This window comes from Xiphias gladius, chromosome 3, assembly GCF_016859285.1.
Source record: "Xiphias gladius isolate SHS-SW01 ecotype Sanya breed wild chromosome 3, ASM1685928v1, whole genome shotgun sequence".
NCBI classification, from domain to species: Eukaryota; Metazoa; Chordata; class Actinopteri; order Istiophoriformes; family Xiphiidae; genus Xiphias; species Xiphias gladius.
Window position 1 is genome coordinate 21,466,136 of NC_053402.1, and position 22,229 is coordinate 21,488,364.

The 22,229-nt window shown below is 41.5% G+C and overlaps 3 protein-coding genes across 4 annotated transcripts; all 3 read right to left on the reverse strand.

Moving 5' to 3' along the window:
• Window positions 1-204: 204 nt before the first annotated feature.
• ndufa4a (NDUFA4 mitochondrial complex associated a) lies at window positions 205-2,258 on the reverse strand. Its single transcript, XM_040124372.1, has 4 exons — window positions 2,114-2,258; window positions 1,253-1,341; window positions 985-1,045; window positions 205-503 (listed from the first exon to the last, which is right to left on the reverse strand). Exons 1-4 carry the CDS (start codon window positions 2,153-2,155, stop codon window positions 447-449), a joined length of 249 nt encoding a protein of 82 aa, XP_039980306.1. The 5' UTR covers window positions 2,156-2,258; the 3' UTR covers window positions 205-446.
• Window positions 2,259-3,842: 1,584 nt separating this feature from the next.
• slc35b1 (solute carrier family 35 member B1) lies at window positions 3,843-10,504 on the reverse strand. The gene is made up of 9 exons (XM_040124352.1): window positions 9,910-10,504; window positions 8,775-8,878; window positions 8,487-8,617; window positions 8,331-8,361; window positions 7,503-7,663; window positions 7,217-7,343; window positions 5,476-5,582; window positions 5,090-5,243; window positions 3,843-4,551 (listed from the first exon to the last, which is right to left on the reverse strand). The coding sequence occupies exons 1-9, from the start codon at window positions 10,032-10,034 to the stop codon at window positions 4,499-4,501; spliced, it is 993 nt and encodes a 330-aa protein (XP_039980286.1). The 5' UTR covers window positions 10,035-10,504; the 3' UTR covers window positions 3,843-4,498.
• Window positions 10,505-10,947: 443 nt separating this feature from the next.
• Window positions 10,948-20,650, reverse strand: fam117aa (family with sequence similarity 117 member Aa). Of its 2 annotated transcripts, XM_040155902.1 has the most exons (8): window positions 20,088-20,650; window positions 18,371-18,516; window positions 15,579-15,674; window positions 15,265-15,378; window positions 14,803-14,919; window positions 14,339-14,564; window positions 14,061-14,235; window positions 10,948-12,480 (listed from the first exon to the last, which is right to left on the reverse strand). In XM_040155902.1, exons 1-8 carry the CDS (start codon window positions 20,329-20,331, stop codon window positions 12,267-12,269), a joined length of 1,332 nt encoding a protein of 443 aa, XP_040011836.1. In that variant the 5' UTR covers window positions 20,332-20,650; the 3' UTR covers window positions 10,948-12,266. The 2 variants fall into 2 exon arrangements, with proteins under 2 accessions (XP_040011836.1, XP_040011845.1); XM_040155911.1 differs by lacking the exon at window positions 15,265-15,378.
• Between the last annotated feature and the right edge of the window lie 1,579 nt (window positions 20,651-22,229).

Genomic DNA, 22,229 nt, shown 5'->3' on the forward strand with positions numbered 1-22,229 from the left:
AGGCAGGACGAAGGTGAAATGAGGTGAAAGCAAAGCCCAAATAGTGACAGCAGAGCAGGACATAACTGTAAACAGTGTGGAAGGCGGTCCGATTAGTACTGCAAATAAGTACGTATGATATGCTTTTGAAAGTGACACTACAAATTAAAACATGACTCAAGATCAAGGAGATGGAAAACAAGGTGCCCACAAATAAAACCAAAATAAATGAAACTGGTTCTTTTCTCTGTAATGAGGAGAAAAGACTCCTTCACTTTATTGAGAGCCATTGAAAATGAGAAATAAGAGACAAGATTTCAAAAAGCCCATGGGATGCAATGAGGAACTTAGAAATGAATCATTGTGCGGTTTTAGCCTCTGCATCTCTCAGGTTCTCGGAGAAAGTTCAAAAATGGGGCTGTGCGGATCAGCTCATCTTTGTGCTTTTGGTCCAGCAGATGTGATTTTTAGAAATCAGGACGCTCCTTCTTCAGCTTGCTGTAGTCCATGTTGACTGTGAAAAACTGAGAATGGACACAAATGTTAGCACAAGGGCAAACACAGATATTTCACATAAGAATGCCTTAGCATCAAAAGGTGACTTCAGGTGACTTGGCACAGCATAATGCCACAATTTCAGTGCATGTTACAGAATCATTCCATTTCAAAAGATGATTTATCAAAATCTTCTTGTAATAAAGTAAAAGACTTGTCTCTGAATACTGGAATTACAGCCTTAATTCCCTTCATTTGTCTTCCTGTTGTGTTTGATCAAGTGTGACCAGTTAATGACTTGATCAGATTTGTTACTACAAGGCAGCGTTAACCAGATTATGTCATTTGATTAATCCAAGTGAAGGAATAATCCATGGCTCAACAACAAGTCTGGCAAAGATCCATACTACGAGCCCTGAACATAAGCACCCACACTCCTTCAGTAGCAACTTCAGCACAGAAAAAAGCACAATCATAACATAACAACAGGATTTACTGAGAGAGGCACACCTTGTACTGATCATTTGGGCCCAGTTTGTTCCAGGGCTCTGGATTGTTCTTGCGATCCCAGCTACAGAGGAGAAAATAGTTACACATTATAAAAGATGCAGAGACAGAGACGTTCGTAGGCAAATAGTAACAAATTTACATATATCACAATAAGTGCACTGCAACATTTTCAGTGTCCTCACACTTTCTCTCATCTTTGAATGTCATTACTTAAAAAGGGGAAAAAAAGTTACAAGAAGGTGATGTGCGTCACGGCTGCATTTCTTACCAGACATCAGGGTTTTTCAAAGCCAGACGGGCGAGGTAAGTCATGGACATGGTTACCCCTCCACCAATGAAGATGAAGAGGGGGATGAGCTGTAAGCGACAGACAGGAAGGTAAGAAACCTTCAACTTCAGGCCAAACTTCCACAGGTCGAGGAAGGACTACATGAGTAAACACACTGACCGCCGACAGACTGTGTATACTGAAAACACTATCCTGCACAACTAACCAGGGCAAAACTGCTTACAAAGGGACTGTTGCCTATATAAGAAAACCATGGTGATATTCAACATTACTTCTATCCATTCTGCTTCAAGTTATATTCCCTTGCCAACTTCGGCTGCTGACGCATTTACCTTTTTCTTAACCAGTCTAACTTTCTCAAGTCAAATACCAAATTATACAAAAATAACGTGTGGCTTAGATAATATGAAGCTCTGGCAAGAGTTAACGTAGAAATGCTGCTTGCTACCGCTACCCATGCCAGCTAGTTGCTGCTATTTCTAGCACAACAGATCACCACCTTGGCAAAACCCATCAGTTTCTATCGTATGTGAGTGAAACCGTGACCCGACCCGACTGCAAAGCATCAACTGCCAAAAGTCTTGGCACATGTGGCTTTGGGAAAATGGGCATTAATCAACAACTGTTTAACACTCAAACAGACAATGAAACATCTTTGTGTAATTAAGAGAATTTTTCAAAGTCAGCGCGGTCAAAGTCAGCGGAGCACTAGCTTGCTGAAGCTAGTACCGCTGACTGGTTTAGCTAAGCTAAATTAGCCAAAAAAATTGACAGACGATCAAAGATCAGAACAAGCCTTCTAACATGAATATTTGTTGAATAAAATTAGACTATACTTACAGCTGGGTGGTTTCTAAGCTGTTTGCCGACTGTGGCGAGCATTTTTGACGTTTGTGAAAGCTGATTTAGCGCAGTTTGTACAGAAATAAACGGATTACGAACAGTCTCGCCAAAAAGGGTGCGCTATTTAATAGGGCGGAAGTAAGGCCGAGGCAACGCAAATGGGATGCTGCACATACTGCCTGACCAACAATGGCAAAAACACATCATTATTAATTCTCATGTGTAGTATTTAAAGCACTAATGTCACACTACATGTAATAAAAACCAAGTGACTACGCATGGTTTCATCAGTATGCGGCTGTGTCGCTTCAGCCTTTATTTCCACACAGTATTGTATTCCGGCAAAGCCAAAGTGGCCGAAAAGTCGCCACAGTCAGAGTTTTTCAACCAAAAATAAACCAAAAACAAAGCAAACCATACACCAGTATTAAACATTTTATTATTGTATTCTCATTCATGAATATATACATAAGATATAATGTAATGCGTGTATTTAATCCTGATTGACATACCGTAGCTATCTTTGATAATCCTATCAAATTGTAGTATTAACTGTAACTCAGGCTACATTAGTTTAATTTTCTTCAGATAACTTAGATTCCTGTATTTAATTAAAAATACACATAACTTGTCGATTTTAATAATTAAAGTGAGCGACATGATGGAGATAATAGAAATGGTTTACTGCTCCTGTGAGGTGGTGAACTGTCTGAATCTTAAAGTTTCAGCAGGTGGCGCTGTTTCCCTTCATCAGACAGGAAGAAAAACTACATATATTTTCAAGAAATTCATTTAGCTTTAATCAACAGGTTTAAGCATCTGTTCTCTAGATTATAATCATCATTCCACTTTTTTTGGAGCTGTTTTTTTTTTTCTGTTTCTCTCTGAAAAGACTGATTTTGTTCGTAATGAAGTGCTGATTTCTTGCGATTGCGCTTCTTGGGCAAATATTATTTTTACAAATCCAACTTGCTTAGGTGCATTCACGCTATCCAAATGTGTTTAAATGCTTGTATTTTAAGTAGCCAACACCAGTGGTGGAAGAAGTACTCAGACCTTCTACTTAAGTAAAAGTATCATTACCGCAGTGTAGAAATAATCCGTTACAAGTAAAGATCATAAGATCCTAAGTAAAAATACAAAAGTATTTGCATCAAAATATATCTAAAGTACCAAAAGTAAAATTACTGATTATGCAGAACGGCCCATTCAGAACAACATATATTACTGGATTATAATTATTGATGTATTCATGTGAAAGCATCTCTAATGTTATAGCTTATAAAGGTGGGGCTATATGCAACTACTTTACGTACTGCCAGGGTCTTGTGCATAATAATGCATAATAATTTATGATTTATTTGTTATACTGTATTTAGTATTAATAATCTGCATCAGCAAAGTAACTAGTAACTAATGCTGTCAAATAAATGTACTGGAGTACAAAGTAAAGTATTTCCCTCTGAATTGTAGTGGCGTACAACCATAAATTAACAAAAAAATGGAAATACTCAAGTAAAGTACAAGTACCTAAAAATTGTATTTAAGTACAGTACTATTACTTTCCACCACTGGCCAATACAGACATGGCTTTTAGAAAGAGAGATCAAAACATTGTATCAGCAACAGTTTAGTTGCCATTTTTCTGCTCAGAAATGCAAAACTTACGAAATGATGTGAACCCATTAAGTGAAATCTGTGAAATAAAAATAAAATCACCATGAAATATTACAATTTCCCTTTTATGGCAAGTTATTTTCAAAATAAAAGTAATAACAATTCAATAGTAAGATTGGACATAATAAAACAGGGTACAATCGTTTACAATTTTATAAATGGCATAATACTTGGCTAATTATTTGCCAAGAAATAAACTACATCTGTGATAATAACACATATTCAAGCAAGAATTTTTAAACTAAGCCTTATTTGGTGGTAAGTTCAAGAGTTAATTGCTCAAATGTGTTTCTTAGGCTTTGTTTGGTTCAACTTCCATCCGAGGGAGGTGAGCTGGTTTCAGAAACAGTAAAGATTTGTTTCAATATAGTATTTTCCACCTGTGACTTTCAGTCGGTTCAAATTCCTCCACAAAACTGCAGTAGCCTGTGGTCAAAAAAGACGTCAATGGCTCATCACAGTTCACTCAGAACTTGATCCCTAGTAAAACGTTCAGTATATCAACAGTACACAACAGAAGCTGGATCTGAAAACTACGACAACTTTCTTTTAAATACAGTTAAGTTAAAAATCCGACTGTACTTGAACACTTCATAGGCACATACAATATGCCTGTACAGGATGTCTTATGAAAATAAGATACTGGCTATAGAGTGTTTGCATTTGTTCTGCAGTGTTTCTGTCTTTCTCTGTGCTCCAGGTGTTTTAGTGTGTCGTCTTCTTGGGGGCCTTGCCAAATTTAGCATCCAATCCGAGACCTAAAGTGAGAAAACCAAAGATGTGATTAAGGAAAAAAGGAAAGCCTCAGCAGCTAAACCAGTTGGAGTTTACCAACAGAATTACCAATTTAACCGATAAAAATATTAAAAATATGAACACTCCCGCACTATGTCTGCGTTAAATTTACTGTCTCCCCTACAGCTATCCTCTTAATGCATAATTTAGCAGACAACCAAATGGTTTGCGTGGGAAGCCTAAGTATTCCCCAATTGGACCTAATTGTTTTTTAACACTAACACACAGACACACAGACACACAGACACACACACACACACACACACACACACACACACACACACACACACACACACACACACACACACACACACACACACACACACAGAGTAGATGTCTCAGTCAAGAGCCGTTGACAGATTCAGCCACGTTTTTGCAAACATTTGATAGCGTTATTATCTGTCACCGATTTTACAGTGATACACTGAAATGATGAGAAAAATGGGGGATCTATGAGTAAAGTCAAGAGGAAAGACAGTGTTAAACCAGATAAATTCTCACCTAGGAAAACTAGGATGGTGCCAACCCACTGCATCATACTCATGACGTTGCCAAACAGAATAACAGAGCCAAGGATTGTGAAGAACTTCCTCGTGGTGGTGACGATGGAGCAGGTCAGAGGCCCAAAGTACACCACCGTCATAAAGATGAAGGTCTGGTAAAGGATTAAAAAAAATAATAATAATAAAATTTAAAAAAAAAAAAACTTCAATAGATTGTAATTTGAATAAGCACTTTCAAAGAAGCTAAGCTTCTCTAAACATTCATCCCAAAACTTTTAACTAAGTACTATCAAAGTTTCCTCTCGCAATGCAACACAACAGTACACTTTTTCTTACTTAATACAACTACACCAACCACATCAGACCTTCTATCCATCTACCCACCTGGCCTAAAGCACTGGTCAGTCCAAACAGAAGAATATTGTAGAGGATGCTGGGGTGGCGCTCGGTAAAACTCAGGAACTCCCATACCTCTCCTGTCCACAACACAGCTGAGAGCAGCGAGGAAGAAAGCAGCAGGAGAAAAATAAAATAACATTACTATCATTTCAAAAACACAGCTCAGTTCCTGATACTAATGCCACATTTTTCTGCCTGAGTTCTCTTGTCCTTGACACTGACGTGCTGAGCAAATGAGATCAGGGTTTATAGTGTGGGCCCACGGCACCACCAAGTGGTTTAATACAGTAATAACAAGTCAGATAAAGCTTTGGTGTGGGGGTGTCATGGATTCCTAGGAGTGGAGGATTAGAAACACCTTTGTGTCTTGGGAAACGGCAGCACTTCAAAGTTATCGAAGGCAGATTTCTAATAAAGGTAGCGGGAGCTTACCCGGGTATGTGCAGATTTCACAGGATAAATCTGAAGACCTCTGAAAGTATTTTAATACAGCCTAGAACTGAATTTGACACTTATTAAAAAACCAAATATGGCCTATGAAAGTGGAAAGCAGATGTTCGAGAGAGATGAAAACATACCCAGAGATAGCAAGCACTGCCAATTAGTATGTTTAAAGAATGCTAAACGTCCCTCAGTTCTCATATTGGCTTTGACCTTTTGATCTTTATCATACAGCCCATTAGTGCTTAACCTTAGAAAGGTCCTCACTATATTGCATTTGTTTTATGTGCCTTATTCTCCAGCATATTATAGCAACCTCCTCACAGAACCAAGGACTTTGAGGTGCAGAATTCCTTATCTACAAAGATAACACTGCAAACTTTGCCTTGACTGAATTAATGAGTTTTTTCCTCCTGAGAGAACAGTGTTCACCTTTTCTTAAAGAACCTCTAACGCAGCTGTTGTTGGTTTTTTATTTGGGTTCTTTGCTTATTAGGATTGCCCTTAGCTACTGAATCACAGCAGTTATTTGTCCTGGGGTCTCTGTGAGAATTAATTGGGATTTTACAAATCAGCACAACTAATAATGACATAGCCCTTTATGAATACACCATATTACACCGACAGCCATGTTACAATTCAGCTGTTAACACTGAAACGCCAGCTTTAGTTTGTTGAGCGGACAAGCACATCTGGGGGAAAAAAAAAAAAAAAAAAACCCTAAATACTTCCAGCTGTATTTAGGACTGGATGACTTGATTTGGACCTTCAAATCATTACGGGTGTTTTAGGACTTTTTTAAAGAGCCACTGTATGTAACTGTAAATGAGACGTTTTACAGTACGTGTGCAAAACTGAAGGATACTCTTATATCCTGTATAATGTGGCACTGGTGAGCATGTAAACAGGTTAAATGATAGTTATGGTAGACAAAAACTATGTGCCATGGAGTACCAATTATATACAAACACTACACCAGTGGAATGATAATTTTACAGGTTTATTCATATATTAGTAAAACATTTCAGTATTACAAAAGCCGTCAATATTTAAAAATTTGCTTTCAGCAACAGGACGTTCATTAGACCAGTGTTTCTGTTATTCTGCTATACTTTAGCAGTACTGAACCATACCAAGGTGATTTTGCTCATTAGGTTCTCCTCTGTGGCTGCAGGTATGCCAGTGAAATGGCCTGATGTAGTTTTGGTTGGAATAAAACACTCCTGGCACTCAATGGCGCATATTAGATTAGATGAAAGTTTGGCAGAGAACACGGTTGACTCACCTACTCCCAGCACCAGAGTGGACCACATGTTGATGTTCAGCATCATGTGGTTGGCAGTCGTCTGGAACCGGGCCCTCATGTGGTCTTGGGCCACACCAGTCAACCCGTCCAATGTCAGAGAGACCAGCTATGACCCACCAAAACACACCAGCAAGCCATGAGACAAATGTCATGGAAATGCCACAGTAACCATGGATACAGTGAGGAGACACGGATAGATCGGAGACATATGACAATAAATGTGATACAAGTGAAATGGATGGACTGTAAAGATATGTTATCTAACCAGCAGAATCTCTCCAAAGCCAAAAACATGGTCATCTGCAACGGCTGAGCTCTTGTTGGGTTTGTAGAGGAACAGAGCCACGCCACTCACAATCAGCAGCACACACAGGTACTTAGCCAGTGGGTACTTCTTCCTCAGTATTGTAACGCCAAGGATCATCACTGGAACAACACAACAACAACAACAACGTGATGGATCACTTTAAGTCGTGCATACCAGTGTACCAGTGTATCTGTGGTGTTAGTTAATCTCAAGGCCTTCATCCTTGAGAGTGGAACAAAAGTGTGTGTGTGTGTGTGTGTGTGTGTGTGTGTGTGAGAAAGAGAGAATAGATAACAAGCTGTGGTGAGACATAACCTTCATGTACAAACAGAACATACTCTAACGTGCCATACCTCTGCTCTGAACTCCACACATCTGAAAAGAAGTTGTTTACTCAATTTGTCCCAGATCAGTTCAGAAACATATCAGAATATCTCAAGTACTATATACACATGGGTAATTTAACTTTGTATGTACGTACAGAACCTTAGCACTTTTCATTATGAGACCATAGTGGAGAAGCCTTAAACTTGTCGAGTCAATCCAATTTTATATATATGTAGCCCAAAATCAAAAATTTGGCTCAAAGGGCGTTACAATTTGAACAGCATAAGACCCTCTTTATCTCTAAACTGTAATTTGCGATGGAGGAAAAATAAAAATTATTATCTTATTACATAAGAGCAAACATAACCTCCGACATCAGGTGATATAGGTGATATACTGTACAAGTATGCAAGTGATATGCAGGCAGAATGCAAATCAAAGTGATATTATCAAATTTACCTGGTATGGGCTTGCAGGATTTTCCCAACACCTACAACAAGAAAAAGATGAGTTTCAGGATAGCACCAAGCAGTACTGATACAACCCCCCCCCAAAAAAACAAAACAAATCCTGTTAACCAACTGACTTTGCCCCATCTAAAAAGGGCAGACTCACCTGTGTGGGATAGTTGACATACTGGAGGGCAGAGTTACTGGACACCATGGCTCCTAGGTAAGAGAGGGAACACAGTCCATAGAGCCAGCTCTTGGTGTGATCCGGTTTTGAGCCCTCAAAAAACTGGATCACTGACGATAAAGAGTAAAATGTTTTATTAAAAGGCATCAAAAACAATACAGAAAAATTGACTACCTCAAAATCTCCATCCAAAATATGTTGGATGATTTTTTTTTACCACTTTAGTTTTTTTTTTCTTTTCCTCTTCTCTGTACAGCACATACTCACAGATCTTAGCAAACAAAGCACTGATGATGCACTGGATGAAGACCAATGTCCGGGCAAATCTGAACTTCTCCTTCTTGTCTCCTTGACCATAGTCACCTCGAGTGCTGGAAAAGTCAGAGAGACAACACTGTGTTGAATGCAAGAGCTCACAGGCAATGAATCTGAGACTGAAGTACACTTCAGTGGCCTTCTTGGCAGGAGCATGGGAAGTGAAGCTAAAGAGTGGAGTGCTTTCATCAGTCTCCAAGCTGTGAAAAGGCCCTTTATAAAGGAGAGGCCACAATGCATTAAATTACAACTGACAGGCTGGGGGAGTAATGGTGACATTTTGTCAGGGGACCAAGAATTTTTAGCTGCTGTCTTGTTTGCTGTGTCAGTTTGCAATTGCAATCAAGAATTCACAGGAAACCGTGATTTCAACATTATCTGATGACAATATGTAACATAAGTCAGTTATTGAGGATGTGAAAAGCCTGCTTTGCCTGAGACACCAGTTTCAAGTCGTCATTTTGAAACCAGATATGATCCCTGTCGCCTCTCGTGACTTAGGCTACAACATACCATCTGTGTCATGCCTCAGTATGTGATATGCAATATAGGCTGCGGTCCCCTTACTTCATTTACGCTTTCTAGAGAACCACAAATAACCACTACGCATTGCTGGTTAGTTACAGATGCATTTGATCAAAATATGAAAGATAATGTTTATTTTAGACATATAACAAAAGTATTACTCCATTTATGAGAGAGAGAATGCTAAGAAAATACAGTGAATTACAAATACAGAGGACCTACTATAGGCTTTAGGGCAAAATATTTTGCTTTTTCTTATATGAACAGAATATCACCAAACTCCATTCAAAAATTTAGCGATTTAAAGTTGATGTTGCTGTTGCATTCGTAGGGGCACTTTTGCATAACATAAAATGAATAGTTTGGACACATTAGCCCATTCTATACTCTGTGGTGCTTCATCTCTAGCTATATCAAATTAAAAAGTAGTATTAAGTAGGGAAGGTAGCATACTCTCATAGAACGCTCTCAATATGCAAGCCAACATTAATCTAACAGATTTTTGCACTGAGTTTGGCACTTGACAGAACGACATCTGCATCGGAGTTTGGCTGGTACTTACATTGTCTCTTGTAATATTCCGTAATAAAAGTAACACACAAAGACTCCGAGGAAGCAAACGATAAACCGTATGCGCATATTGTCCCACAGCGAGGCGGGTTTCCCTGCTCCCTTTCCTGCAGCCATGCTGTCGTCCACCAGCCCGGGTATTGTAAGCGACACTGCTCCGCTCCCCGCACCCCTCACACCGACGTCCCGCTCCACTATAATCGATGTCACGAGCCCGGAAATGGTGCTCGCCTTTTCACGTTAGCTGTTGCTTTTGTGGAAGCTGGAGATTTTGCCGATAAATATCACTAAGCCCTATTGTGCACTGTTAGCGTTAATCCCCAAAGCTTGCTGCCGGTATCTTGAATTGTCTGGAGATATCAAGTCATTCTTGTTTATTTTGTATTGTCCCAGTGTATCTCCTGCCTCCGACAGTCCAACTAGCTGCTTCGTGACAGCTGTAACATCCACAGCAATCCAATCCCACCTGTGCAGGTGAACTCTCAGGTAAATTCAGTTCATGTTTTCCTTTAGAAATGAGATCTGAATTTAGAGAAAAAAAGAAGTCGCGTCAGGAAAATTGGTTTTGTGAAAGGACCCCAGTGGTGACAGCAGCCAAGCCTGAACCGTTACATTTAGATTCGTAAATGAAATGATGAATTCAAAAGCATGATGGTGTGTTTACTGTAACCGTGTCAATCCAGTGTTAAATAGACGCTACATGAATGCGAATTATTTTTTTTATTACAGCTGGCCTTTTTGGTCTTGTTTTGTCGTCTGGGAGCTGTAAAGACTGCTATTAAAAAATGTGAGGTCCTTCCTTGAAAATGTCGCGTGCCTTTTTGTCGTCGTAGGATGTGGATTAAATTCATTGGACCATGTAAAGCAGTAGAGCTCAATTCTCGGCCAATCAGAAAACAGATCTGTGTGGAAAAGGGCGGTGCTCAGATTTAAAAACCACAAATCCACGTGTCAAATGCAGGAACAACAACAAGAAGACAAAAACAGACACTGGGATTAAAGTGTCATAGAAAGTTTTTGAACGCCCAGAAAAAATTGGTTATTTTATTTTTTTCACAATAGAAACAGCACACTAAACATTCTTAAGTATTATCAACCTTAAAAACTAAGAAAAGGGCACATAATGAGGTCTGAGAAAACACAGACCTGACAAAATAATACTAATTGTTCATTAGCATCTGCTTATTTTATGATAGTTTTACCGTAGGTCATGTTTTTTTGTTTTTTTTGTTTTTTTTTTTAATCAGTGTTGCACAGGATCATGCAGACAAAGAGAGTGTTTAATCCATTTGAACAATAACTCAAACAGAGGGAATCATCTTCTTCCACATCCAAGTGAATCTTTACACATTAGTATTTTGTGACCAGAGCCATTGGGTCTAATGAGGCTCAGACTGAACAAAAACTCAGTGTGACCCACTCAAAATCTTAATAGTCTGACAAAATTGTAACAGTTTGGTTAGAACAATGCCCACTGTAGGCAAATAAAGCTATAAACACCCATTCCTGCTCATAAACCAAATGGATTTCTTTAGTGAATACAAAAACAGTATCACCAGCCTGATAACTTCCTCACAAAGATACAAAAATATATATCTTGCTTATATCTTGCTAGAAATAAATTGGTAGAAAAAGTAGGCCAGCGTAAACTATAGGCCAAAAAAATATTTGTCTTCAACCAAAAGATCTTATCAAATTTCAGGAACAAACCCATAGAGTATTTATTTTGTAGACAATGAAGTCTTTGAAATTACTCTGAAACTTCATCTAAACGTAACCACTAGGGTATGAATCAATAGTAAAGGATAGTGAGAAAGTAATACTCATGTCAACATGTGATCTAAGTGCTTGGGTTTTTGACTCTGAATTCACTTATCGTGACATTAAAATCATCCCTAACAGACTCCAGTCTTCGTCTGAGCCGTTGACGCGTAACTAAAAATCAAAAAAGAATACTGTCAAAAATTCAGTCATCCGTAAAACTTTTCCAGGATTTGCCAACATTTCCAGAGCTTAAGTCCTGTAGTCTAATCCATAGCCCATATAGGGGAACATTAGGCCATTTCAAGTGCTGATAAAGTAAATATCAGCTCAATCCAAACATCCTGTAGTTGGAAATAATCAGTAGAGCAGCCAGATTTTTAGGTTAGTCTAAGGTATGATGACAACAAATGCTTACAGTCAAAAGTCTCTTATTTTGATCACAGTGATCATGGCACGTTACAGCAGTGATGAGCCAGGTGAGCGCAGGTGTCTGTTGGCACCCTGCACGTAAAACACATCCACTTTCTCCAGGTCCTGGCGGTGCACTTAGGGTTTAGTCCTGAGGGGCTCCGCTCAGATATCCACCTACTGCATGCCCAGGTGCCTGGTAGGAGAGGTTTGACCTGGGCAGCCAGTGACAGGAGACACTGACAGGCCGCGGAAGAGGAGGTCCATGGAGGGCAGGAGGGGCTTCAGAAGACTGACAGGGCAGAAAGCAGAGCCGCCATGAGGGGTAAAGTTGACTTTATTGGGGTCCGGGCAGGATGGTTGCAGGAGAGGCTCATCCTGACAAGCAGGCCTGGAAGTAAAGAGATGGAGAGAGTAATGGAGTCAATTGTATTTTTTTCAGACAAAGCGCTGTTCGGATTGTTGCTTCAGATTGCAGCCGACAACTTGCGTTACTTTGCGTAACAGACAATCCAAAACGTAGACCCGCTTCATGCAGCAAGTGGCCAGGTGTGAGGAGGTGCGAACGTGGGCGGTATTTGAACTTCTTTTTTAACCTTCATTTTTGTTCCTTTTTTTCTTCACACTACTACTTCAGTTGCTTTTGTGTGCACAGACAAGTGCAATGCCTTTGAAAAGAGACTGTTACCCCCAATTTAAAGATTCATTATGTCTCACCCCTCTCTATCACAGCAGGCTTTTCATCCCCCCTTCGACTGTGGCCATTCAGAGCAGCCATAAACACTTTTGCCTTTAGACGTGATTAAACAACATGTCCCTTGAACTAACTAGTTTCAGGCATAACCAGGCTTTTATTGGTATCTCCCCTGGGATCCTGGATCATCAATGGCCCTGAACACTACAGTTTTGCATGAGGATACATTTATAACATCACAATACCAATCATAGTATGTGTCCACATTGCTATAACCCAAATTTAAAATGAACTGCTGATGTATTAACAATGGTTGGAGTAATATATATATATATATATATATATATATATATATATATATATATATATAGATATATGGTTTGGATCGCAAGCTAAGCAGGACCAAAAAAGACTATATAGGACAGTCAGGACTGCAGAAAAAAAAAAATCAGCGCCGACCTGCCCTCCATCCAGGATTTATACACCTCCCAAGTCAGGAAACAGGCAGAAAAAAAAATCTATGCTGATCCTTTCACAGCCTGGGCTCAACCTGTTACAACCTCTCCCCTCTGGTAGGCGCTACAGAGCACTGTACGCCGGAACAACCAGACACAGGAACAGTTTCTTTCCACACGTCATCACTCTGCCCAGCAAGTCATATAATGGCAAGAAAGCAATCCCTGTGCAGTAACCTCGTGACACTAAAACATCCTCTGTACCTGCAAAGTATAAACTACATACTTTACAATTAGAAATACACTTTAACAATATCATATTATAATAATCGTCAGCTATACATCTAAGCACACTGTATAGATATTGTATACAGACATGTATATATGCATATACTGTACATAACCACCTATTTCATGTATAAAGTAGCCTATTACATTAACCATTCAATATTTATTCCCGCACTCTTCACCCTTGCTCTATTGTATTCTTGTTTATTATTTACACAAACTGTTTGAATTTTATATAGACACTGTATGTTGTTGTTCATTGTTGCTTGTTATATATGTTAGTATAAGCATCTATTTTTTCACCTACGTGTATATACATAGTAGTTAAATGTTCATGCTTAAGTATTTTCATTCAGCTTTGCTGTCCTTGTTTTTAGCTGTATGTCCTTCAACCTATCTTCTGAAAATTGTTCTGGGAAGTGAATTTTAGCGGGGTCCCAAATTAAAATTTTGTACCGAGCCCACCCAGCAGCTTATTCCGGCCATGATAATAGGACCGCTGCATGATGTTCTGGTCTCGAAAGTGATACTTACATTGCCTCCTCGCATACTCTAACCCGCTCACAGCCTTCTGGCGGTTCACGCTGGAAGGAGTAGGTTTTGTTGGGACGAGGCGAAGGGGAGCAGGGCTGCAGCAGGGGAGGATCCAGTGCAAATGAAGGAAGCGACGAAGATGGAGAAGGACACAGGGTCTCACAGTCCACCGGGTCTGTACACAGGGTCAGAAATGTCCAAATATTTTTAATAATACCTAAAACAATTTCAGAACTTAAGAGAATCTCCAAATAAATGAAATCGCAGAGTGGTCTAACCTGGCTCTCCCATAGGACAGGGAGACTGTGATGAAGACAAAAGCAATGGGATCAAGGCACAAGGGGAATTTGAAGGTGACAGAAGGGATGGATCTAGAGGACAGGGGGACTGAGAAGGAGAGAGGAGGGAAGGATCCAGGGGCCCCGGGGAGGGTTCACTCTGAGAGCCACTACTGCATCTCTGGGCAGGGACAGGAGCCCTGTGGCCATCCGGGATGTCCAAAATCTGTAATATTCAGGCGGAAACAAGTAAAGGGGTCGGACAAAGCAGGTGAAGAAACAAAAGCAAAGAGTGAGGGAAGGTACAAGCAGGAAAAGCCAGGAAGAGGAAGTATTGAAACAGTTAACAGGGAGAAATAAATCAGGTTAATCATTTCCGTACAGGCTTAACTAGTATTTTATCTTTCTAATTATTTAAATGAACTTCTGTGTCACTGGTTGTATGCATAGCTCAGTGACCTAACCTCATGCTGATCGTCGGGTTTCTCAGACACAAACACCTCTTCCAGCTCCAGGTTGAGGCCTTCAACACTACGTCGCAGTCGGGGTGCGAGTCTGTTCAGCGGCATCAGGGGTATTGTCTGAGGAAGTAAAATATGGCAAATTTAGAGGCTGATTGCTTCTATAAACTCTGTTTCTTTACTTCTACCAAATTGTGGTTTGGTGTCTGTGCTACACTGCCTACACTGCTTGAACGGTATGATGTTCCGATTTCAAATTGTCTTTCTGTGACAGCATGGCAGCAACACAGGGGCTCTGATGACAGTCGTTCCTAAGAAAAGCCCCAGTTTTTTTTTTATATCTCTGTTACTAAGCTCTGGCTAGTCTGCCTGGGAAAGCCAGTTTGGCAGCTACAGTAATGATGAAAACTTTGTTCTGTGTGTCTTTAACTCCATATCCTCCAAGGAAGAAGAGCAATGGGATACCCGATTGAGGCCTGTCGCATGACCTGCTGGCAAAGGATGGTGGGGGAGCTCGCACCCTGCTGAGGGAGGGGCATGGCGGGAGCGCTTCTGCAACTGGTGCCTCAGCTTGGCCACCTGAGGGCGGAGCGGAGAGAAAAATGATTCAGGAGTCGCTACAATTCATTCTGAAAGGGAGAGGGTACTCATTTTCCCCTCTGGGGCCGTTAAAGTTTCACGCTATCCGTTGGAAGGCTGCAGAGTAAAGGGCAAGCGTGTGAGTGCGAAACAGAAGAGCTGACTGATGAGCTGCTATAATGATGAACTGAAATACTTGCCTCCCTCAGGTGCTCTGCACTGCCCCACGACGCTGAGCGCTTGTGTCCGCCAACACTTCTCCTTCCCTGGGTCTCCTCTGCCCAGGAGCTTGGAGTCTTTAAAAAAAAATATTACAGTGTGGTGAATAAAGGGTCCAGTGTTTTGTCCCTCAAACCTTTGGGGGCTATGGTAGAAAAAGGCCTTTTCTGGCAGGAACTCTGGCTGTCAGCAGGGTTGACCTTTGGGAGGCTTCTTGTATTTTCTGTTAAACCCAGTGAACTCCAATCAACACTACAACTGGAACACTGAAGTGGAGCCCCACAGCTGTCTTGCGCACACCTGCCCCACAACAGCTGTACAGAGGAAGGCAATGAGAAAAACCACTCTGAGCTGCAAAACAGCCCCGCTTCCACACACATAAGCAAACATCCAAACCACATCACTGTCGGACTAGTCGCACTATAAATATAGTGCAGCTATTAGAATTTAACACCTCGATGCACTTACACACACAATATCACAAATACTGCGCAGTTATGCTGTTATTCACAAAGTCACGTACCGTAAACGAAAAACAACTAGCACAAACACCCAAGGAGGAGACTTTTTTTGTGCACTCCTTTTGCCAATCACAACTCTACAAACAACCTACTGTCACTCATATATCTGTACCGGTTTCTTCACATTGACTCGTGATCTTCTACCAGTGGGAGTCTGGTTGACCACTGCCGGTTGTTGGTTGGGCGCAGACGACTGGCAATTCATCATCAACAGGTGGAACCCAGGCTGAGCTGACCAACAGGATCGGATACTCACAGTTCTGGTGCCTCCGGCGCCTCCTCAGAGTCAACTGCCTCACACGCTTGCAAACAATCTGATCCACTCACCGGTGTCCATGACATTCATAAGGCAGCTAGCATTACATACAGTCAAAGAGCTCTCACTGCCTGCAGCACGGCTACGTCGTGGCTTTCTGTCCCCCGAAATACAACCTGTTCTTTAAGTGTCGGCCCCACGACTCAGAGAAATCTTACTGGTGCCATAGCTGCCTGTAGGGAAACACTGACACCATCTTCTGCCTTGTCCAATCGACTCATGCGTAGTCCATCGCCGGGCTTAATAAGTCAGAATGCGGCATGAGTCAGTCGTAGAGTGACATTGGTATAGAGTTACAGCTGCCCACCCCCCATCATCCAACACCAACAACCCTACCCTCCCCAAAACATGACCAGGGGGATCATGGGACACAAACCTATAAAAAGACTCAAGGTAGCAGAGTGTTTGGTCTGCACGGCTGATGTTTCCAGCTTTCGTTAGAGATATTCAATTTGTAATCATATAAAATCAAAACAAAAAAGCAGGAAATCCTCATCTTTAAGCAGGTGGAAGCACAGAATATTGTTTGCTAGCGGCAAGTGGATTGGTTCAGCACTTGGTCTAAATATCTCAACAACTATGGGATGGATTGCCATGAAATTTCATACACACATTCATGCCCCCCTCAAGATGAACTGAAATAACTTTGATGATCCCCTGACTGTCATTTAACAACAACATCAAAAGTTCTACTTTGGTTTATGACCAATTACCTGCAAAACCAATTCCCGTCGGTCTGAGCTGTACTTCCGGTTTTGTGCTAATTAGCAAATGTCAAACAATTTACCTGCTTAACATTAGTATGTTAGCATTGTCATTGCCATTAGCATTTGGCCCATAGCTACACTTTGCCCAAGTACAGCCTCACAGAGCTGCTAGCATGGCTGTAGACTAAAATGAAATGTAAATTACCTGACTATCAAAATTAGTGACGGTGACGTTCTGTTGATTGACAAATTGATTAAATTACCAATTGTTTTGGCATTAAACAGGAACAACTTATACTGAAATCTACTGATGCTGAAAAAGAAACTGACTTCCTCTTCTGTTTTTTTTTATTAAAATTTTGTGGCTGTGGTTTGTGCTGTTTTGGATGGCATACTATAAAGTTCTGACTATATTATTTGGTTCACAGTCGACACATATCTATAAAATATCTATATATCTATAATGTTAGAATCTCTAGAAACACCAATCCGCATCGGTGAATTTTTTAGCAGGATTTGCAGCAGGATTGAGAGAGTGCAATAATGTGCCTGATTAGGAAGGAAATAACAGCCAACCATCGGTTATATCATCTGAAGTAAAAGGGAGGAACCACAGCAGAAGGAGCTGCTGTGTGAGATGGTGGTGCGCATGTGAGCGTGTGTGGTTGAGGAGAGTGCTGGGGGATGGGGTGTCTGTATAATGGGGTCAGGAGGGGTCTGTTCCTCACAATGGAGGCAAAGGGGGCTCGCTCGGGTTTAAACTGTGTCAGGAGCGAAGACGAGGGAAGCTGCAGAGCTTGGTGATGTTAGTCAGGGCTTTGTGCACTAGTTAGAAGCAGATACAGTCGAGGGGGGAGCGAGGGAAGAACAGCAGATTTTAAAGAAGAACAAAAACGACTATTTTCCAGTTGGCTGCCTTCCACTCGCAGCGTCAAACGGGAACCACCAGACACCTGCAGTGTCAACATCAGATATCTTGTGCTCTACAAAAATCCTTATCATACAAGAGAAGCAGAGCAGAGAAAAATTTGTCGTCTAACCTGTCTCCTTTTTTTTCTTTTTTTTTTTGCAACATGCAGCAACAGGTTTTATGGGAGATACGTTCTTACACCACCAACTGCACTGGTGTAGCAGACTGCCATTTATCTAGACCCAGTCTCGTTCGATTACAGTAATTACATGACAGTATCACAGCCAATTAGGCAGCGTCGTGAAATACTGATATTCACCTGTGTGGCTTTGTCATTGACACAGGTAACAGCCGTACTCTCTGCCTCTTTGGGCCACTGTCCCTGCAGATAGGGTCCAACGATGGCATCCAAAGAAAGAGTTCTGCGGATGGTGGGTTTTGGAGGACGAGCCGTGGTCCTGTCACCTTTTGGGAACGGACACAAAACACATTAAGTGGGTTAGCATGCTGGGGCTGTGTAAGCCTTCACTCAGTACATGTCAAAACTCTTTCTGTTCCACAGAACTCTCTTTAAGAGGCTAGACAGCATTTTAACACCAGTGGTAGTTGTTCACAAAATTGTTCCCAGGCCTCCTCCCCACCAATAAGCATGCAGTGTATAGAGTTTTGTGAGTATAAGTGTGCTTGCGTAGCTGTGTGCATTTTGGCAGCTCATTGTAATCTGTGGCAGGTGTGGAGCATGCCTTTGACCCGGAGCAAAGCCATTCAACTACCCAACACCGGCCACAGTCACCGCAGGCTACCAGTTTATCTACCACCGACCCAAAAGCGCACAGACACACACACACACACACACACACACACACACACACACACAGTATGTTGTCATCAGCCCAGGTTGCAGGGCAGACAGGATGTATAAATAAACACCACTACATGCAGAGTGACTTTCATGGATATGGTTGAAGAACAACACACCCAGAGTAAAACAAAGAGGCCTTTAAAGCTGCTGCTGTGTTAGCATGAAGCATGCAGCAGAGATCCCACAGGTCAGAGTGCAAAGGGGCGACTGAGTGTCCGAATAACATTATGAGAACAGTGTTATGTTTCAGGCTTCGCAGCCTTCATTGTTGCCTTAACTTTCTCACAGCATGTTGAAATTGTACTTTTTAGATGACAAATCACGTTGGGGTTATCTGAGTTAATCGAACTGAAGCAGTTTATTATCCCAGACAGTAGGACAAGCACGTCCATTTCACCTGAACAATATCCACTGAAGTCATCGAACCAAGACTGATTTTTTTTAATAAAGTAGCTGTACTTTTATCAAATGAAGTGTGCTGCAAGTAATTAATGGCTAATTCCAGAACTTATCGATTCAAAAATTGCCTAATCAACTCTATTTGTTTTATTTTGTGGTTACCAGGCACTGATGTTATATTCTTTCCTTTAGGGCTGCAACAGTTGTTTGCATTATCAGTTAATCTGCCGGTTATTCTCTCCATTAACCAAGTAGTTGTTTTGTCAATAAAATATCCATCACAAAAGGCCCCTCACTGTTTCTCAGTCCCTTTTTTTGTCCGGACAACAGTCCAAAACCTAAAAATAATCAACTTACACGTATGTAAGACAGAGAGAGAAAAGAAAAAAAAAAACAGCAAACCCTCTAACTGGATACGCTGGAACCAGAAAATGTTTGGAAGTTTTGCTTGAAAAATGACTCAAACCATCCATCGATTTTCAAAATCGTTACTGATTCATTGTCTGTGAATTCACTGATCAGTGGACCGTTTGTTTCAGCACTACTTTCCTCTGTGTTACAATAAAGTGGAAGTGAAGGGAGGAGAAATCCATTTTGTTGCCACAAAATCCACAATATTTTGATCATAAACACCAAGAATTAAACCCGTTGACCATATCAAACATCATTTTAAGGCTGAAAATGATGACAATGTGACACCAAACTGAGTTTTCAACCTTGGACCACATGGAAGTGAATGCAGATTTGAACCCCCTCCTCCTGAGTGTGTATTTACCCGTCTTGACCTCTCTGCAGAGGAGCGCTGAGCTCCTCTGGAGCTGGTATGGGACTGTGGCTTTGAGGGGCTGCAGGCTGGGGTTGCTGCACCCCCGAGGCGCTCCTCCACTCCTGCCCGACATCCCCCACTCTGCTCCCACGGCCGAGCTCCGCTTATGAAAACACACACACGGCTCTGCTTTTCTTCTTTCCCGTCGTTCCCCGCAACTCTGCACGGCGCCGGCTTTTCTCTCTGAGCGCATTCAGTTCACCCAGAGAGATGATCCAAAACTCTGAGCGGGCCTCTTGTCGGGCACCCTGCATGAGCTCTCTTTTGTGATGATGATCATGACTTTTTGTTGCCTCACAGCTTGTTTTCAAGCGGAGGGAAGCGGAGAGCCGAGCCGAGTGAGCCGTGCAGTTCAACAGATCGCAATGAATCGCAGGGTATCCTTCATCCTGCGGGTCGGGAGAGGACACCAGCTGCGGAGACTACGCGATCCGCTCGCACATTTCTGCCAGTGCGCAAAGTGACAACACCGCAGCTCAACCTGTGCAACTATCTCGTGTAGGCTATACTTCCAAGGGCGATCTGGTTGGTTGCTGCAGAATACTACTGAGCACTTATTGGTCGCCACATCCATCTGTCTCCTAAAGGGAAGCCCCCCCCCCAAAAAAAAAAAAAAATCACAAAAAAAAAAAAAAAACAACTCAAAGTTCCCACCCACTTTGTAGAGATTTTTTTCTTGCACTACGCCGGGAATGCCCCTTCCCCTCCTCCTGCACAGAACCACATCCAAATCCTTGGTCTATTCGCTGTGTGTGTGTGTGTGTGTGTGTGGTCGCCGAAGTGTGGTCGAGGGACCTCTAAAGGTCACTGGTGAGGCTCAAGGGGTCCGGGACGAACTTCACCATCAGTGTATTTTGATACTGACAGAAAACCCGGTCGTCTCCCTCAAGGTGCGTTTAGCCGCAGCTATTAAGAAGCGAGTGAAAACCCATCGGAAGCTTTTCGTGCAGTGACATAAACCAATGAAACTAATGTGAGGTTTGATATTGTGCCATTATCCATAAAGTCCACCGACAAATCCCCCTCCTTCCTGAGTGTTTCTGCTTAGTTCATAACACATTCACCTGCTTAGTTATCATAAGTCTGGTGCCAAAGGTCACAGCTGTTTTTTTTTGTTTTTGTATATTTCACAATACTTTTTGCTCAGATTTATTATTACTATGATTATTTTATTTTAATTTTATTCTAAAATTAAAACAAAGGCCTTAATTGGAGTCAGAGTGTCGATATGCTTTAAAAAAAAAAATCCTTTTCCTTGTCCAATGCAAACGGAGGGCCATGCGCTTTATAAACAATAATGAGTGTAGAAGAAGATTATCAAAACTCAAACAAACCTCCCTTACATCATTCAGTAATACTCTGGTGTATTTTTTCCCACTAGGTACCTACCTAGCTCTGTATTACTTGTTAGCCCCGACCACAGCCGCAAAATTAAACTGTAGCTGTGTAAATATTGTCTACACAATGACCCAATGGCTTAAAGAAAATTGCTTTTCTGTGAAGCTCCACATCCTAACACTGTTATAGCATATCGGTCTTGTCAGAAGCTTAATGACCTCTCGTGCACTAATCAAAGGACCCCGCGGATGGCACGGTGTATTGCCAGCAACATGTTACAAAGACAATAGAAAAAAATTGTTGAAAGCTTGCTGGAGGGCTCCATGCTTAGTGTTATAACCAGCCTTGAAACCCGTGTGTGCAGGCGAGGACTGCAGTCCTCAAAGAAATACTGGCCGTGCGCACCAGGTCATGGCATCACGTCAAATGACATGAGAAAAAAAATGAATCCAGTGGGTGTGTAGACGTTTCATAAATTCTCTATTTCACAGCCATCTTGGTGAAAGAGAATAAAGCTTTCACACATTATCTGTTGCTCTGTAACTGCTGGGGGGGATGTGGTGCTTGTTGAAAAAAGCTGTGGTTACGAAAATGAGAGAGAAGCACAGCCAGATCCCCAGTAACCAACACCAGTTAGTCAGATATGTACATAACAGCGGAGATACAATCAATCTATTAATGGAGAGATCACAATTAATCAGCAGCAACAACTGCAGCTCACTAGAGACTGAAAAGGTCCTCCATTAAAAAGCC

Excerpts from the sequence above, each read along its gene's own strand:
- ndufa4a (XM_040124372.1), bottom strand. The coding sequence starts at position 2,155 with ATGCTCGCCACAGTCGGCAAACAGCTTAGAAACCACCCAGCT. Across the intron at positions 1,342-2,113 it reads AGCTTAGAAACCACCCAGCT|CTCATCCCCCTCTTCATCTT; the intron begins GTAAGTATAGTC and ends TGTCGCTTACAG. Across the intron at positions 504-984 it reads GCCCAAATGATCAGTACAAG|TTTTTCACAGTCAACATGGA; the intron begins GTGTGCCTCTCT and ends GTCCATTCTCAG.
- slc35b1 (XM_040124352.1), bottom strand. The coding sequence starts at position 10,034 with ATGGCTGCAGGAAAGGGAGCAGGGAAACCCGCCTCGCTGTGGGACAAT. Across the intron at positions 8,362-8,486 it reads ATGTCAACTATCCCACACAG|GTGTTGGGAAAATCCTGCAA; the intron begins GTGAGTCTGCCC and ends TTCTTGTTGTAG. Across the intron at positions 5,583-7,216 it reads CACTCTGGTGCTGGGAGTAG|CTGTGTTGTGGACAGGAGAG; the intron begins GTGAGTCAACCG and ends CGCTGCTCTCAG.
- fam117aa (XM_040155902.1), bottom strand. The coding sequence starts at position 20,331 with ATGCGCTCAGAGAGAAAAGCCGGCGCCGTGCAGAGTTGCGGGGAACGA. Across the intron at positions 18,517-20,087 it reads CTGCAGAGAGGTCAAGACGG|GTGACAGGACCACGGCTCGT; the intron begins GTAAATACACAC and ends CGTTCCCAAAAG. Across the intron at positions 14,920-15,264 it reads ATGCGACAGGCCTCAATCGG|ACAATACCCCTGATGCCGCT; the intron begins GTATCCCATTGC and ends TTACTTCCTCAG.